Consider the following 17,286-nt stretch of genomic DNA (forward strand, 5'->3'; position numbering starts at 1 on the left):
TTTAATCTGAACAAAGGCAAGACTTCTGATTGGAAGTTCCTGTTGCTGCTCCCAGGTGAATGTTTGCTTATCTGCCGTAAAAATTGTTGTCGATTTAAGCCAATCATTTCTCTGCAGTGTGACTACGTTGGTGTTTCTTTAGATAATCTAATCTAGTGAAAGCTGCCCCACACTGACCACAGCTGAAAGGTTTCTCTCCTGTGTGAATACGTTTGTGTCTCTTTAGATGAGATAATACAGTGAAAGCTGCCCCACACTGCCCACAGCTGAAAGGTTTCTCTCCTGTGTGAATACGTTGGTGCGTCTTCAGATTACCTAATGTAGTGAAAGCTGCCCCACACTGACCACAGCTGTATTGTTTCTCTCCTGTGTGAATACGTTGGTGTGCCTTTAGATGAGATAATTTAGTGAAAGCTGCCCCACACTGACCACAGATGAAAGGTTTCTCTCCTGTGTGTATACGTTGGTGTCTCTTTAGACTACCTAATTGAATGAAAGATGCCCCACACTGACCGCAGATGAAAGGTTTCTCTCCTGAGTGAATACGTTGGTGCGTCTTTAGACTAGATAATGCAGTGAAAGCTGCCCCACACTGGTCACAGCTGTATGGCTTCTCTCCTGTATGAATCCTCTGATGATACCTCAGATTTGATCGTTTGATAACTTTCCCACAGTCCTTACAGCAGTGCCATCTGGATCCCTCTTGGGCTCCATGTTTCTGCAATGACAGAGGAAGAAGACTTAGATCCTTTTGAAGTTCACACAAAAGATTTCTCTAAGCCAACCTACGCTAACCAACATATTCTAACTGGAGCTGGACAGACCGAGCCACACAGGTCTCAATATCTCAGATCAAACGTGAACGCTGAGGGTGCGTTTATAAGTGCCCTCAGCTATCAGCACTGTGCTCTGATGTGTTCTGCACACGTTCAGCTTTTTAAGCAGTAAACTTTTGTTTTTTGCTCTTTTACTAATTCTTTTTGTCATGATGAAACTCTGAAAAGGAACTTGAGCTACAATATTTCTAAATGATAGATAGATAGATAGATAGATAGATAGATAGATAGATAGATAGAATTTTAAAACAAACCTGTATTTCTATGTACTCAGTGTACATTTTTCGTCGCTAACTAAAAATGAAACACAGAAAAACAAACAAAAACAAACAAACAAACACAAAACAGCAAGAATAAAAAAAACAACCAATCAAGTTAAAGGTTCAGGATCAGAGAGTTTTCTCTGACTGAACACAGGACATCCCTCACACCCCAACGCTTTTCAAACTCATCTGTTTGTTTGGTGAGTTTATAAAAACTAAACTCCACTCTGAGCCGAGCTGCTAGCAGCACAGTCATCATGGACACCACGTCCTCTGACCCCTGACCTCTCACTCTATTCTTTCTGGTTTTCCAGATGGCTAACTTTGCTGGAGGCCATAAAACTATTCCCAATGAGCGGTTCTTCAAACAACCACCCTGGTGTTGTTGTTGCTTTACGTCTTGATGTTAAAATCTGCCAAGCCTGTAGCACTGACCGGTAGAAGGGTGTAAGACCAGTCAGATCCACCGACTGGGGCTGAAGCAGGAACAGGTGCTTATCGTACCCCATTCGTCCAGCCTTCCTCAGCAACTAAGAAGCTGTGTCCACCTATGGCAGGCCAAAACTCTACAAGAGTTTTTGAGCTGTCTGCAGCCTGAATGCTGTGACACAAGAAGCAATGTCCACCAGTCCCTGTCCTCCCTCTTGTACCGGCAGGTACAGTACTGCTGGCCTTAGCCAGTGCTTCCCTGACCAAAAAAAAGTCCACAATTGCTCTCTGGATTTCTTCAATCAGGCCCTTTGGAGATGGTAGGACTGTGAGTTTGTGCCAAAGGGCCGAGGCGACCAAATAATTGACAATCAGGACCCTTCCCCTGTAGGAAAGCTGAGGTCTGGCATACACTTTCTCCATAACACCCTCCCAGTTCTTGCTTTTAAACTCCTCTGTCCCCAGAAACACACCTAGGACCTTTAGTCCCTGTCTTCCCCAGCTGAGACGTCCTGGTAGCCTTGGTGTTTCCGTGTCTATCCACTGACCAACCAGGAGAGCATCACTCTTCTCCCAGTTTACTTTTGAGGAGGATGCTCTCTGATAGAGGTCTAAACTGTTGGTCAGGTGGTTGACATCTCCCTGATCCCTAATAAAAACACTGATGTCGTCCGCATATGCTGACACTACCAGCGGGGGCCGCTGAGGTATACCTGATAGCAAAATTCCAGACAACCTGTTCAAAAGAGGTTCAATGGCGAGGGAATACAACTGTCCAGAAATAGGACATCCCTGTTTGATTCCTCTTTTAACCTTAATTGGACAGCTCAAAGCACCCCCCACCTTCACCAAACAACAAGAATCCGTGTACAGTAAACCCAGCAGTGACAAAAAACCATCCCCAAAAGCCCTAAAGGTGGAAAAAAGATAACTGTGATCAACCCTGTCAAACGCCTTCTCCTGGTCTAAAGAAATCACCCCAACATCAACATTGTACACCTTAAAAAAATCAAACAGGTCCCTCATCAAAAAAAGATTATCCATTATGGATCTGTCCGGGACACAGTACGATTGGTCTCTGTGGACAACCAGGTCAAGACAATTTTTTAGCCTGTTGGCAAGCACTTTCGAAAAAAGTTTGTAGTCAGTGCATAGCAGCGCCACAGGCCTCCAGTTCTTTAAAAGAGCCAGGTCTCCTTTCTTCGGAATCAAAGAAAGAACTGCGTATCGACAAGATGTTGTCAACAATCCTGTGAGAGTGCACTCCTGTAGAACCTCCCACAGGTCAGCACCTAAACACCTCCAGAAACGTTTGTAGAAATCTGCAGGGAGTCCATCCAGTCCTGGAGCCCGACCAGAGGCCATCTGTCCCACTGCAGCAGTGAGTTCCTCCATGAAAATATGAGCATCCAGGGCGGCTCTATCCTCGCTGCTCAGCTGAGGAAGTCCCTGCAGCAGCTCGTCCTGGCACTCCCTGCTACAGTCCTCTGCCCGGAAGAGGGTACTGTAAAAATCCACAGCGTGCCCCCTCATCTCTTTCTGGTCAGTGGTTACTGTCCCATCAGGAAGGCGGAGACAGACCATCTGTTTTGTCCGTGAGACGGACTTCTCCAGATTGAAAAAGAAGGAGGTGGGAGCATCCATCTCCCTGACTCTAGTGAACCGTGCCCTCACCAAAACCCCCTTCACCCTTTCCCGTAAAAAAGTGCTCAGTTCCTGTCTCTTTTGTTTCAATGTGTGACTATCTGTGTTGTTGTGCATGCAAAAAAAATGTTTTCTAGGTCCCTGATTTCTTCTTCTAAGTGTTGTATAGCTCGTTTAACTCGTACGGTTGAGTGGCTGGTGTACTGCTGACAGAAAGCTCTGATGTGTGCTTTCCCAACCTCCCACCACTGATTAAGAGACTCAAAGTCCCTCTTCCTCCCTCTCCAGACTCCCCAGAAAACCTCAAATCTTTGACAAAAATCAGTTTCCTGAAGGAGCTTTACGTTGAAATTGCAGTAAGAGCTGCATTTGGGTGTTTGTGAAATATGAAAGTCAAAAGTGACTAGGTGATGATCAGTAAAACCAACCGGGTAAATAAAACTGTTCAGTAATCTATTGCTGAAAACGTGTGACATGTAAACCCTATCCAGCCTGGCTGCACTCATAGCCCCATCCACCACCTTCACCCAGGTGTACTGCTTTGTGTGAGGATGTTTAACCCTCCATACATCCACCACACCCAGCTCTGCTCCCAGCCGAGATAATGCTGCAGCAGACTGTAGATGAGGCTTCTGTCCTATCCTGTCTAGTGTGAACTCTGTGGTGCAGTTCCAGTCTCCCCCCATGACTACACACTCTTCCTGAACACACTGCTTCACAAACACAGAGATCCTCTGCAAAAGGTCCAGTCTGTCTGAGCCCTGATTGGGAGCATAGACATTTATCAGACAGAAGGTGAAACCCTGAATTTCTGCTTTAACAGCTAAAGCCCTGCCTGCAATGATCTCTGTGGTAGAGGTGATTCTGACGTCCAGCCCTGGAGAAAACAGGGTGGCCACACCTGCAGACAGGTTGGTGCCATGTGATAGAGTGTACAGGCCTCTCCACCCCAGACCCCAGTCTACCACGTTATCCACAGTACTGTGTGTCTCCTGTAAGAAGATTATATCTAGTTTCTTTTGAGAAAACATATCTGAAACTAGCGCCCTCTTGTGTTGATCCCTCCCACCGTTAATATTTAAAGATGCTACCCTCAGCTTATTCATAAGAGGCAGAAGAGAGGTGAAAAGAAACAGTAGAGAGAGCAGTAAGAGGATACAGTTGTGTGCCACATTCATCATCGTCATTATCTTATCTTTCTTAATCCTTTTCTTGTTTTGAGTCTTAGCATCTTTCTGATAGAGGTCATGTGTTTTTTTAGACGAAAACGTTTCTTTTCATCAAGGTTGTCAACTCCAACAACTTTCTGTAACGTTAGTGCGCTTTTTAAAAACTTTTCTGGATCTGAGAAATAATCAGTCACCTTCACAGACTGCCCAAAGGTTTCATCGAGGAAAGTATTAATCTCCTCCAGAGTTTAAAGATCTCCACTCAATGACTGTGAATCTGCTACAGACACACAGTCAGAGTCCGACTCACACTCCATCCCCTCCTCATCTTCCTCACCAACACACTGTGACACACCTGACTGCCCACTCCTCACCTGTACACCAGCAGCCTGACTTTGGTCAGATCCAGCTGCCTGCCCTCCCCAGCTGTTTCCCCCACTGACCTCCTCTTCTCCTGCTGCCTGTTCCTGATCTACTCCTGCTGCCTGTACCTGATCTACTCCTGCTGCCTGTATCTCCTCTGCTGTCTGAGCTTCCTCTGTTTTTTCAGTTTCTCCTGTTTTTTCCTCTGAACCAGCCAAACTGTCACCACCTGCTGTCTGAGCTCTTTGTTCTTGTCCCCCTGCCTGCCCCTGTGCCTGTGCCTGCCCGCTGGAGCCCTCTCCTGAATCGGTCTCGATTGCAGTGGGGGCGGCTGTGGGGGTGGGCGCGGGCGTGGCGGCGGTAGCGCGCTCATTCGCGAGCCTGTGAGGACAAGCGACCCGCTTGTGCCCCACATCTCCACACTCAAAACATTTCATGCTCCCCGTGCTGGCGTACACCATGTAAAGTCCCTCTCCGTGTCTCACTCTGAATGACACGTCCATCGTTTGTGACGGACAGCTCAGGAACATGAAACACTGTCTCCTGAACGACTGGACGTGTCTCAGTTTGTCGCTCTTGCAACCCAGGCCTACTGTCTTGAAACCACTCGCCATCTTCCCGAAGCGCTGCAGCTCTTGCTCCAGCGCCTCATTGGGGATAAACGGGGGAACACCGGAGACGGTGACTCGGGTGGAAGGCACGGCGAGTGGGGAAACCTGCAGGTACATACCGTTCAAAGTCACTCCGCTCGCCAACAACTCAGCCACCAAACGCTCTTCTTTGACAAACACCACAACCCCTCTGTTCATCCTGGAGGCGTAGGACAGGTTTGCATGTCCCACCTGGTCTCCCACAGCCATGAGATCCTCCTCCACAGGTACTGACGGGTCGGGCTGAACCCGCACCCCATGGCGGATTGAAAGGGAAAGCGTCTCCAAAGACGCCATCCCCGCCGTGAAACACTGCTAACCCTCCGCCAAACTACACCAAAACACACCTAAACCTACCTCAAAATAATCACACGATTTACATCATAATCACACAGTGAGAAAATGAGTCAGAAAAAGTTCACAAACTCTCAGCAAACTCACCACACCTTCCTTCAACAAACTCCCAGCATGCACTCTGAGAATAGATAGATAGATAGATAGATAGATAGATAGATATTTTTGGACGTGAAAACGAGTAGTCTACCACAGCCAACAACGGAGGAGCGAGGAACATTCAAAGGAAAATATCGATTCGATCAGTAAGGTTTACATCATGCCGGCATATTGTTGCGCGCCTGGGTGTACCAACAGTCAGCAGACAAGGAAAGATTTGTCTTTTTACCGGATCCCCACTGACCTTGAGTGACGGAGAAGATGGATCGCGGCAATCAACAGGAAAGACTGGCAACCTTCAGTATACCAGTGGTTGTGTAGTGACCACTTTGTTGGAGGTAAGTGTCGAATAAAGATATCATGCAAAGGCTTTACATTGCTTATACATTTACCTCGCAAGGCTTTACATTGCATGGCGGCCAGTGTGTTTGACCAAATAGGTTAAAACAACCCACTAACACCCTTGTTTCTGTAGTAGCCAGGACCATTAGCTAAGGACTAGCTAACCTTGCGTTTCCTTTGTTTGCCCTTTGTAAGCCCTTGTTGTGTATGTGAGGGCATATCAGGTGTAATGCCCCACAAATAAATGTTGTAAACAATAGGAACATTGTTCTTTTCAATCCCCTCAGTTTCCTGTAATCTGTAACAATGGTTGGAGAAAATAATGGAAATCAACGAGGGCAGTGTGGTGGCCGGCTGTCTGGCTACTTTTACATAGCGCTAGCGCATCAGTAAACACACTGGCCACTCGACGTGTTTCACGTCTTAACAATGGATACTTAAACTTTTTAAGTACTATTGTTGCAGTCAGGTAGGACCTAGATGTGCGCAAAAAAAACGACCGGGTCTGTGCCATAAACTGCTATGTCTGTATGGCGTTGCTAATGTGTTGACGTTGTCATTGCAGGCAAGAAAAGCAACAACCCCTTATCTCCGGACTACGTGCACAGTGTGTTCCAGTACATGACGCCTCATCAAAAACGACGGGCAGAAACCAGCTTAGGGAAGTTTAACCAACGTCAGCATCTCAAGAGGAAAAAACGCGAGGCAGAGGGCAAGATCGCCGCTGCTCATTCCCTGCTGGAACTGTCGTACTGTGACAACGAAGAGGAGAACCTGGATTTTGATGCTGATGATGATGTAGCTCACCGTAGTGCGTGTTGCCAAACAGATCTCACTATGGCCGACATTGCTACTTTGGAGATGGAGTGTCAAAATCTACGCGTTGACAACATGGACTTGAAGTCAAAGCTGGTTTCCTGTGATCTGCTGTCCGAAGAATCTCTTCAGAGCAATGACGAGAAAGTGAGATGTTTGACTGGTTTGCCAAGTTTTACCCTTCTGCTGTCCGTGTTAAGTCTTGTCCGTTTGCACGTGAAAGATACCCTGACCATGACATGTTTTCAGCAAGTGTTGTTAACCTGTATGCGATTGCGTATGAATCGGACATTGCAGTTCCTAGGCTATCTGTTTAATGTGAGTAGTTCAACAGTTTCACGAGTGGTTGAAAATGTACTTTCCATCATGGATGAAAACATGGTCCCTAAGTGTGTGATTTGGCCTGAAAGAGAAGATGTAAAGACATCTCTACCTATGTGTTTCAGGAAACATTTTCCTGACTGCATCAGTGTGATTTATTGTTTTGAAATCTTTACAGAAGCACCTTCAGACATGAGAGCAATATGTCAAACATACTCAAAGTATAAATCTCATAACACAATGAAATACTTGATAGGAATTACTCCACAGGGTGTGATCTCATTCATTTCGAGGGGATATGGAGGAAGAACAACAGATCCCCATATTACAGAAAACAGTGGCTTTTTAGATAATTTACTACCTGGTGACGTTATCATAGCAGACAGAGGTTTTACAATTGAAGAACAAGTGGGCCTTTATTGTGCCAAAGTAGTAGTTCCTGCATTCACCAGAGGTAAAAAGCAGCTGAGTCCTGTGGAGTTGGAGGATACTCGGAAGTTAGCCTCTGTGCGCATTCACATGGAATTTCAAGGTCAAAATATACAGTGCTGCAGGGTCCTGTACCAATATCGCTACTATACAACACTGATGATGATGCTTTGTTTACTACTCTTGACAAAATGGTAAGGGTTGCCTGTGCTCTGACTAACATCTGTCCTTCTGTAATTCCTTTTGACTAGATCATTATCTGAGATCCTCCCTGTAAATATTGTCACACTCTGTAAAAATGTACATTTCTGTAAATGAGTGACATGACTTTTTCAATCCAGTCTTCTCTTATCCTTTTGCTGTGAAGAATAAATCCATGTGCATATACTTCAACAACTTCTTGTCTGTGATATTTAATTTAAGTTGCATACTGTGTGAAAATGTCAGTGCAATTAACTCTCGTCTCAGCACATAGGGAATAGAATGTCTTTTAATGTAAACATTTAGAAGCAGAATTCACAGTCAGACAAGTTATTTAAAAGGATAATGACATGTATATAATAGTGCTATTTACAGACAATAGAATAAAATAGAAGATTAAGAATAAAATACAAGATTTATATATATATATAAAAAAAAAATAAGAGCCAACTGTCTGAAGCATACTGGGTACATTTGTCAGACCCTCAAACATTACGCCGTCTTGCCAACTGATGCCAAGACTCTGCAGTTGTGACACAGCCATTTCCTCTTGGGGATATTTTTCAACCCGAGACACTTCAAGTGAAATAGTTTGATCTGGCACTGCTCGGAGTGGCATGTAATCATGCCTATAGTCTGCACTGTTGCTTTGCAGTAGCACCATGTAGCTTGTGAGGCAATTGGTTGTGGCGGGGGTAGGATTTGTGGGCTTGTAAAAGCCTTGGCTAACAGCTCTGGAAGAATTCCTTGTTTAAAGAAGGTGGTGGCAGCAGCTAGGGCAGAGCTGAAAAACTGGTGGTCCGCGGCAATGCGCTCAATGAAGAGCTCCTGGTTTCCCTCCTTGGTGCACCAAACTACAAAGTCACAGTGCTGTTTTCCTGTGACGAACAACTGAGCCTGTACCTGGTAGTAGTACCCGTGGTCTCGCTGCAGGTTGTAGGCGCCGTTGCTCAGTTGCAGGCAGAAGCCCCGGTTCTCTGCCGCTGCCTGGAGTCCAACGTCCTTGCCACTGAAAGGACACTTTATTTCCAGCAGTCCATCACCACAGCAAGCACAGGAAACGAGGCCATCAGGAGATGCCCCCAGGAACGGAAAAGCTGGGTTGATCTGAAGTCCAGACTGCTCCACTTTGAGGTCTGTATGGATCTTGCTTTGCAGCTCCACGTAGCACTGTCTTGCTTGCTCCTCATTGTCACATCCCCATCTGAAATGCATATGTAAAAAACAAAATGCATAGTATTAAGTCAGATTGACAGCTTCTTCCCTACTACAATCACCATAATTATTAGGCTGATGTCAAAACAAATCAATGAACAACCTACTTCAAGTATTCTTATGTGTCTTCATCAACCATATTATAATGTCTCAATATATTATCGTAGGCCTACTGATGTGTCATTGTCTTCTTGCATTACTTTTTGTCTTGGAGGGCCACATATGGCAAATAAACAATTTAAACAAAATAAACTTTGGCTTTGTGTACTTTGTTGCAGTAAACAGGCATACCGTGTTGCTTCAGTTGCAATTTTTTTGGTTTCTGGATAGCAGATCTGGCGTATGAGGCTCTTAGCAGGACTCGCAGGATTGGTCCGTACAGAGTCCTTGAACATGGAAGCTATGATCCTGCCCTCCCTCATAGAAAACCACAGCTTGGCCTTCGCCTGCAATCTGGTCTCCCGCTCAATGTGCTCTGCCTGTTAGAAAACAAATCCAACGCATTGTATGAAGAATGTTAAAATAGAATACAGTATGTAGGTGCATACAATGATAGGGACAACTTTTCAATAAAAGTGCCCACTCAAACAAGTCATGTGATAAGCTGTGTTGGGAGTAACGTATTACAAAAGTAACTGTAAAAAGTTACTGTAATGCAATGCTTTAGCTGTAACACAGTAATGTAAGGCATTTCAGGGCAAACATCTGTAATATTTAATTAGTTACAATGCTAAGTAACTTACAGTAAGTTTCATTTCTGACATTTCAGGTATTGGTACACTTTACCTGCTCCTCAGTAATTGTCAGTGCAGAGAATGCCTTCTCACATTCAGCCATTAGGTCAGTGTGAGACAGTTTCCTGTGTTCCGGGTTGTAGAAGAGCTCTGTCAATGGCTTCGGCAGGCCGAGGGCAACCTGTTTCGGGATGTAGTTCTTGCAGTACCCTGGCAGCACGGATAGTAGTGCGGGCTTGAGACCACTGTTCTTCAGGTCTTCATAGAATTGTGCAGTCTGCTCAGCTGTGATGGGTGGCACAGTGCGTTTCTTCTTCTCCGGCTTTTGCCCTAGTGCTGGCTGGACAAAATGCCAAGGCACACCACCAGTTGTAAACGTTAACTGAAGAGAAAATCCTCTTGCCTAAATTAACAATGTACTACTACATTCATTCTATAATTTTCCACGGCACACCAGATGATCTCTCACGGCACACTAGTGTTCCCCCGTGCCATTTCAGGGTTGCCTTTCTACTAGATAAAACATAACACAGCGCCTTTAGTAAAGCACTACGACTTGGTCATTGCAATTCTCGTAATAGCAAGATTATAACACCGTGTCAACGGGTTTACATGTCGTTTATCCTGGTGAACAACACTAAATGAAAAATGTAAACAAACCTTAGCTGTAAAAAGATGGCGCCCACCGGCTCCAGGGACGATCCACTGGTAAAAGGCAGGTCACATAGCCCGACACAAAATATTTGTAGGCATCCAAACTCTTGTATACCTTTAGATCCTTTCCCGTGTATGGCGATGGGTTTTTTACAACATAAATATAAAGGTCGTGGGGGCTGAAGTCGGGTAAAGACGAGGCGGTGGCATGCTGTCGTACCCAGGCTCCGCCCTCGCAGTGACGCAACACCTTCGGCTCTGCTACACTTACTCAGGCCAACTGCTCATTCAGGTGGATTCGAGTTCCCGAAAAAATGGGAACTCCACCCACTTTGTCGGGAAGCAATCAACTTTGAGCAGCGCCAACCAAGGCGGGTTCAAGGTAGTGACGTGGTTGAACTGCCACTCAACCCATGGATTGTACACGGAAGCGCTTCATTCAATATCAACATGGAGCAGCATCAAGCTTTTGACACTGCTGTAGATGCTGTAATGAAAGTGTTCGACGGGAGATTCTCGTTAAAAATCGAGCAAAGAACAGCCCTTGAATCGTTTCTTGACAGGAAAGATGTTTTCGCCTGGCTTGCTCCCTACTGGCTTTGGTAAGAGTTTAATCTACCAGTTAGCCCCGCTGGTAGCTAAATCATACGTCAGAGGAAAGAGTGGTGTGATTGGCTTAAGCTTAGGCACAGCCTTTTCTGGCCACAACCAGTAGCAACCCGAGGGAGGCGGGTTGACCAGGCCATTTCGAATCGTATTCGTTATGGTCTTGGTCAGACCAGAATCTCGAAGAGATTTGAAAGTCTATGTTAATCAGGCTAATGCTGTCGGACATCTGTAAACAGCCCTAGTGGAAGCAAGTACACGTCGTTTTCTAAACCTCCAATTTTCAGCTTCTCCAAATACCTCTCCCTCTGCTGGCCCACTAAATGCCCGACCTCGCTGGATAGTGGAATTTTTTTTGCATCTTGTTCTTTCTTCTTTTATTCAATTTTCAGTCTGTGTGTATCGTTACTGTTACTATCGTTACTCGCAAATCGTTGTCTTCTATACGTCCAAAATGGCGGTTGCTTTACGAAAGTCACGTGACTGGGAAGGGTCAATAGTCTATTTGGCCTTTTTTTTCTGCAATCGTTTGTTCTTAAAACATAAAAATATAATCTGTATCTAAGGGTGTCTACAAACATGAAGACATCAAAGGAATCACTATTAAAGGGACGGAATATAAATTGGCCTGTTATGCAGACGACATTTTGGTCTATCTTGGGCACCCAACATACTCTCTACCTAAATTGATGCAATCATTTGAACAGTACGGTCAATTATCAGGATATAAAGTCAATATAAGTAAAACTCAGTTACTTTCATATAATTATAGCCCACCAGCAGAAATCAAAAGTAGTTACCCCTTGGCATGGCAAACAGAGTCTCTTAAGTACTTAGGCATCAACCTACCAGAAGATCTTACAAAATTATCAGAACACAATTATCTACCCATACATAAAATAATTGTAACCCCCTAGGTTATATATCACCTCCATTTATTTTTTCTTACTCACTTTATACATTTATTTGAATACAATGCATTGTAGGCCTTTCCAATCTTAAACTTAAATACTTATTTTTCTATTTTTGTTATTTTTCTATTTTTCTATATACTGCTCAATGGAAAAACATTGAGGAATTAATACCCTTTACTCCCATACAGGCAATCTTAGCTGATAATAACCTACAAACAAACATAAATAACATTGATAACTTATGGGTGAAATGGACCCTTAAGACATGGAAAACTATCATAAAGGAACATAAACTCGAGAGTGATATTACAGTTCTTAAATGGTGCGCCTATGACTCAGAGTTTACACCTAATAAATTGGACTCTAGATTCAAAGATTGGATAGCTAAGGGTATAACAGCCCTATGCAGGGTAATGAAAGATGGAAAACTGCTCAGTTTTGAAACGCTTAAAAGGACACATTTATTAGAAAAACAAGACTTCTATGGATATCTGCAGCTGCGGCACTATGTTGATACGAAGATGAAAAATGTAACAAAGATTAGCACATGTTTGATTGAACTGTTTACAAAAGCCTATAATTCAGAAACTATTGATAGAACTGTTTCATGTTTATATAAGAGTCTGTCGAATTTGAAATCACATTCAACTTCAAATATTAAAACAAAATGGGAGAAGGAAGGATGAATAATTATATCTGAAGAAGAATGGACAACAATATGGAGGTATCAATGGATGTGTACCAGCTCACAGAAGTGGAGGGAGTTTGGCTGGAAAAGCCTGATTAGGTGCTTTATTACACCCTCCCAGAAATCTCACTATGACAATAACTCCTCAGTCTGCTGGAGGAACTGTGGAAATCAAAATGCAAACCATTATCACATTTTCTGGGACTGCCCGGTCATGAAGGACTATTGGAAAAAGATACACAACGCCCTACAGGACATCTTCAAATGCGAAATACCGATCGACATTAAGACTATGTTTTTCAGACACATACCCGAGGGATGGCTGAAAAGAGATAAGCACCTCATAAATATCCTGCTAATGGCTTGTAAAAAGAATATTACCAGGAAATGGCTATCACAAGAGAGCCCAACTGTCAACATCTGGATGGACATCACAATGGACATATATAAAATGGAGAGAATAACAGCATTTGTTCATTTTAAACTGGAGAAATTCACCTCATACTGGGAAAACTGGGTCAACCATGTCACGCCCCATAGGCCTGATTTTATTTTTACAAATCAATAACTATGCCATATAAAAAGGATCACTCCCCACTCTGTACATATTCTTGTGTGTTTTTGTTGTTGTTTGGTTCTTTCTTTCTTTCTTTTTTTTTTTTTTAATCGTTTAGACATAAAACAAAAATACCACTTTGGCATTTAGGACAGACGAGATGCAAGATATATGCACATGTACCGGATCTGAATGTTTGTTGTCATTAAAAAAAAAAATTATAAAAAAAAAAAAAGAAAGCAGCATTGGAAAGCCTCGACCTAGCCCTCACACAACTTCAAGAAACACACAGATGTTATCATGAGACTCACTGATGACATTGACAAAGAAGAGTTTGATGCCTATGAGAAGCTTATCTTGATGAGCGTTCATGATGTGCGTCATGAGGCTCTAGCCTGGCTGCATGAAGTGAAAGATGGAGCTGACGATCATCCAGATGTTGATGAGGAGTTAGACGTCACAAACCAATATGATTTAGTCAATGAACCTCAAGCCGACACAAATGATGAAAATTCTGTGTCAGGAGAGCAAGAGATGCTACAAGCTCTGCGAAAGAGGGAACAGGAAAACTTTGAAGTGCTGCTTCAACGCAACAAACAGGAGTTTGAACTGGAACTCCTGCGAATGCATCACAAGGCCGAGCTAGATGCACAGATGCTACACAATGAACAAAAGAAGCAAGCCCTGAATGCAGATTTCTATTCTACACCGAGAGCTGGCAGGATCCCTGCAATGACACAACCGTCACTTTCTCCAATATCTAGGGATTCAATATCACAATTGCTAGAGTTTTCAAGGCAGCAGTATCAAGTCCAAGTAGACTCTCTTAGGCTCCCACCAAGGGATATGGTCAAGTTTGATGGAGACCCCCCTCCAGTATTGGAAGTTCATGAGGCTTTTCACCACAATGGTTAACTCGTCTACACCAGTACACTGAAGGAAAGGCTCGAGAGGCCATAAGTCACTGCTTATACAACCCCAATCCTAGTGCGGGTAGCAAGGAGGCACTTGAGCGACTAAGAACAAGATTCAGAAATCCTCATTCCATCTCACAAGCTTGGGTAGGAAAGGTTTTGAACTTTAAGGAGATAAGAGACAATGTGCAACTCAGAGACTTCGCAGACCAACTGAGAGGCTGTGAGGATACGCTTCCTGCCATGAAGTGTGAGGAAGAGCTCAGTGGTCATTGGTTGAGATCATTGGGAAGCTACCATCAGACCTCAGGGCCAAATGGTTAAATAAGAACTATGAACTTACAAAAGAAGAACATCTTCCAAAACTTGACGACGTTGTCAGCTTCGTAGAGACAGAGACAGATAACACATCTCATGAACAACAAGATTTTTGTCTTTTTCATTTTAAGTGGGCCAAATCGCTTATATTAAAAGTAAACTAATGGAAATTGCTGCTGTGATTTGATTCTTTTAATAAGCCATGTAACTGGCTATGATCCAGGGTTTTGAACAGGTGTAATACAGGTGTGTGGCCACAGCGTGCACATCTGATGCTGCTCACAGTGCTCCTCGGTGTGCTCAGGGAGCTGGTGTGTTTGCCCAGACACATGAAAAATTAGAGGGAAGGCAGCTAAGTATGATGGAGTATCCCTCAATGACGTCCACTATTTCTGCCTCCCTTCATATCAATGCTAACAGCCACCTAGCGATAGCTGCAGCTGTTACGGTGTTTGCTGCTCGGAAGCAGGGGAGTGCTCGGGCTGCACTTCGGTCTGCACGGGTTACACAGCAGGCAGTGATACGAAGGGAGAGAAAATAGGGCCAAGCGATGTGAGCTCTGACTTTTTCTGGAGGGAGGATTCTGTGATGCAAATGTATTACTCTTTTGAACGCATATTGTTTTGAGAAGCAAAACGCTTTATTTTCGGTACCTTAGCAAACTAGCCGGACTACTTTCATCAACACCAAAACGAGGCTGGAACTCTGCTCACAGGACGCAGCAGGGGGTAAGAAGATGTTCATAAATGATGTTGCTGATATGGGATGTTACACAGCTTCATGTCAAAAGAGGCGAACTGTCCCTTTAACTTTGATGTGAATCTTTCTAAAGATTTTCTGTTTGTTTGTTCTTTAGTTTTTTGTCATGGTGTATTGTCTGTATGTTTTTATGATACCTGCCTGAGGACAACGGATGAAATTTAGCAACTGTGCTAACTCCGGCATATTTACATGGATGCTTTGCTGATATGTTGATTAATGTGCAGAGTCCTAACCAAATAAATAAGAAATAAAATAAAAACCTCCTCCACACTGACCTGTGGCCCGGTGGACCCAGAGGATGAGCCGGCTCGTTTCCTGGTGGAGCGGTTCAGCTCCTGGTTATGCTCCTGGTTCAGCTCCTGGTTCAGCTCCTGGTTCTGTTCCTGGTTCTGCTCCTGCTTCAGCTCCTGGTTCAGTTCTTGCTTCAGCTCCTGGTTCTGCTCCTGGTTCAGCTCCTGCTTCAGCTCCTGCTTCAGCTCCTGCTTCAGCTCCTGCTTCTGCTCCTGGTTCTGCTCCTGGTTCTGCTCCTGGTTCTGCTCCTGGTTCAGTTCTTGCTTCTGCTCCTGGTTCTGCTCCTGGTTCTGCTCCTGGTTCAGTTCTTGCTTCTGCTCCTGGTTCTGCTCCTGGTTCTGCTCCTGGTTCTGCTCCTGGTTCTGCTCCTGCTTCAGCTCCTGCTTCAGCTCCTGCTTCAGCTCCTGCTTCAGCTCCTGGTTCTGCTCCTGGTTCAGCTCCTGGTTCTGCTCCATTCTGGTCCGACTGATGGACTCTGCAACTGTCAGCACATACGATAAGATCCAGCTGTGGCGTGCAGCGCGTTAAACCACACCCACTTTTCTTCTTCTCTTGATAACCTTTCTGCACACATATATACACACATACATACAGGCTACAGTCCTCGCTGCAGCGGGCCCCGGTTCGACTCCCGCACTGAGCGGCCCTTTGCTGCGTGTCTTTCCCTTCTCTCTGCCCCCTGCTTCCTGTCTCTCTCCAACTGTCCTATCATTAAAGGCATAAAAAGCCCCCAAAAAATACTAAAAAAAAAAAAAAAGTTATCAATTTATTTTTCTTATAATTTCAAAGTTCATTGTTCCACACTCCACACAGATTTAATTTAAGATTTAATTAACTGCACTTTATAAGAGAATGTGTTTATTGGTAATAAAGCATTTCAAGCTTTAAGTATTAATCAAGGTGCTTTTTTTTGTTTTTTGTTTTTTAAATCACCACTGTACTAAAGACACTGGCACAAAATAACACATTACTGCTGCGAGCAGTGGCCAAAGGAGTCGGCGGTGGTGGTCATAGTCCAGACGAGCCATGGTGGGCGTCCCTTATTTTCATTTCTGAAAGGTGGCAACCCTAGCTGGACCACATGAGCTGAGTTATCATGAGACTGCATCCGTACAGAGAAGTGGAATAAAAACTTTGTTTTTCAATTAAATTTGTGAATAATCGCGATCTCAATGTTGACTTTTTTTTTAAATGCTCGTGATTATCACGGCAGGCCTCGAGCGGAGGACGTAACAGAAAGTGGATTCAGGATGAGGCCCGTTAAAGGCCAACAGAACCGGAGCGGAGCTCAGAGCTGCAGCCCTGTTCCTCCACACAGCCTTACTTACCCACTCTGTGGAGCTTTATTTGCGGTTTCCAGCTGATATCCAGCAGTCTGCGCTGACGGCCGATCTCTTCCTCGTACTGGACGATGGTTTTCTCAAACTCTGAGAATATTTCTTCGGCGGCAGCAGTTAGTCGCTGGCTGATAAACTCTCTCAGATGCTGAACTGAAGACATTGTTGCTGCTCACACTCAGAGATTCAGCTCAGACACGCTAACACACCGTCCAGCAGCTGAGTCCCACACAGAGAAAACTGGCGGCCGGCTGCGGTGTTTGCTTCCGGGGTCACAGGGTGGAGTTCCGGCCCAGAGGTCTCTCTCTCTCTCTCTCTCTTTCGGATTTTATATTGGCGGTTGGCAAACAACTTTTAGTAGCATTACCGCCACCTACTGAT

General features: G+C 44.4%; 2 protein-coding genes and 1 long non-coding RNA gene across 3 annotated transcripts in view; 2 read left to right on the plus strand and 1 right to left on the minus strand.

Annotated features, from left to right (window-relative positions):
- LOC142368723 (uncharacterized) overlaps positions 1-17,286 on the plus strand; it is a 93,741-nt gene that overhangs the window by 42,062 nt on the left and 34,393 nt on the right. The gene's annotated exons all lie outside the window — the stretch shown is intronic.
- Positions 5,065-8,111, plus strand: LOC142369318 (uncharacterized). The gene is made up of 2 exons (XR_012767580.1): positions 5,065-6,145; positions 6,715-8,111. It is a non-coding gene; the product is annotated as an uncharacterized LOC142369318 (long non-coding RNA).
- Positions 8,409-15,669, minus strand: LOC142369425 (uncharacterized). Its single transcript, XM_075451788.1, has 4 exons — positions 15,553-15,669; positions 9,918-10,205; positions 9,423-9,610; positions 8,409-9,120 (listed from the first exon to the last, which is right to left on the minus strand). The coding sequence occupies exons 2-4, from the start codon at positions 9,966-9,968 to the stop codon at positions 8,409-8,411; spliced, it is 951 nt and encodes a 316-aa protein (XP_075307903.1). The 5' UTR covers positions 9,969-10,205; positions 15,553-15,669.

Source organism: Odontesthes bonariensis, chromosome 19 (assembly GCF_027942865.1).
Source record: "Odontesthes bonariensis isolate fOdoBon6 chromosome 19, fOdoBon6.hap1, whole genome shotgun sequence".
Taxonomy (NCBI): Eukaryota; Metazoa; Chordata; class Actinopteri; order Atheriniformes; family Atherinopsidae; genus Odontesthes; species Odontesthes bonariensis.

Coding starts and splice junctions, on each gene's coding strand:
- LOC142369425 (XM_075451788.1), bottom strand. CDS start 9,968: ATGGCTGAATGTGAGAAGGCATTCTCTGCACTGACAATTACTGAGGAG. Junction 9,611..9,917: donor TGACAATTACTGAGGAGCAG/GTAAAGTGTACC, acceptor GTTTTCTAACAG/GCAGAGCACATTGAGCGGGA. Junction 9,121..9,422: donor ATTGCAACTGAAGCAACACG/GTATGCCTGTTT, acceptor TATGCATTTCAG/ATGGGGATGTGACAATGAGG.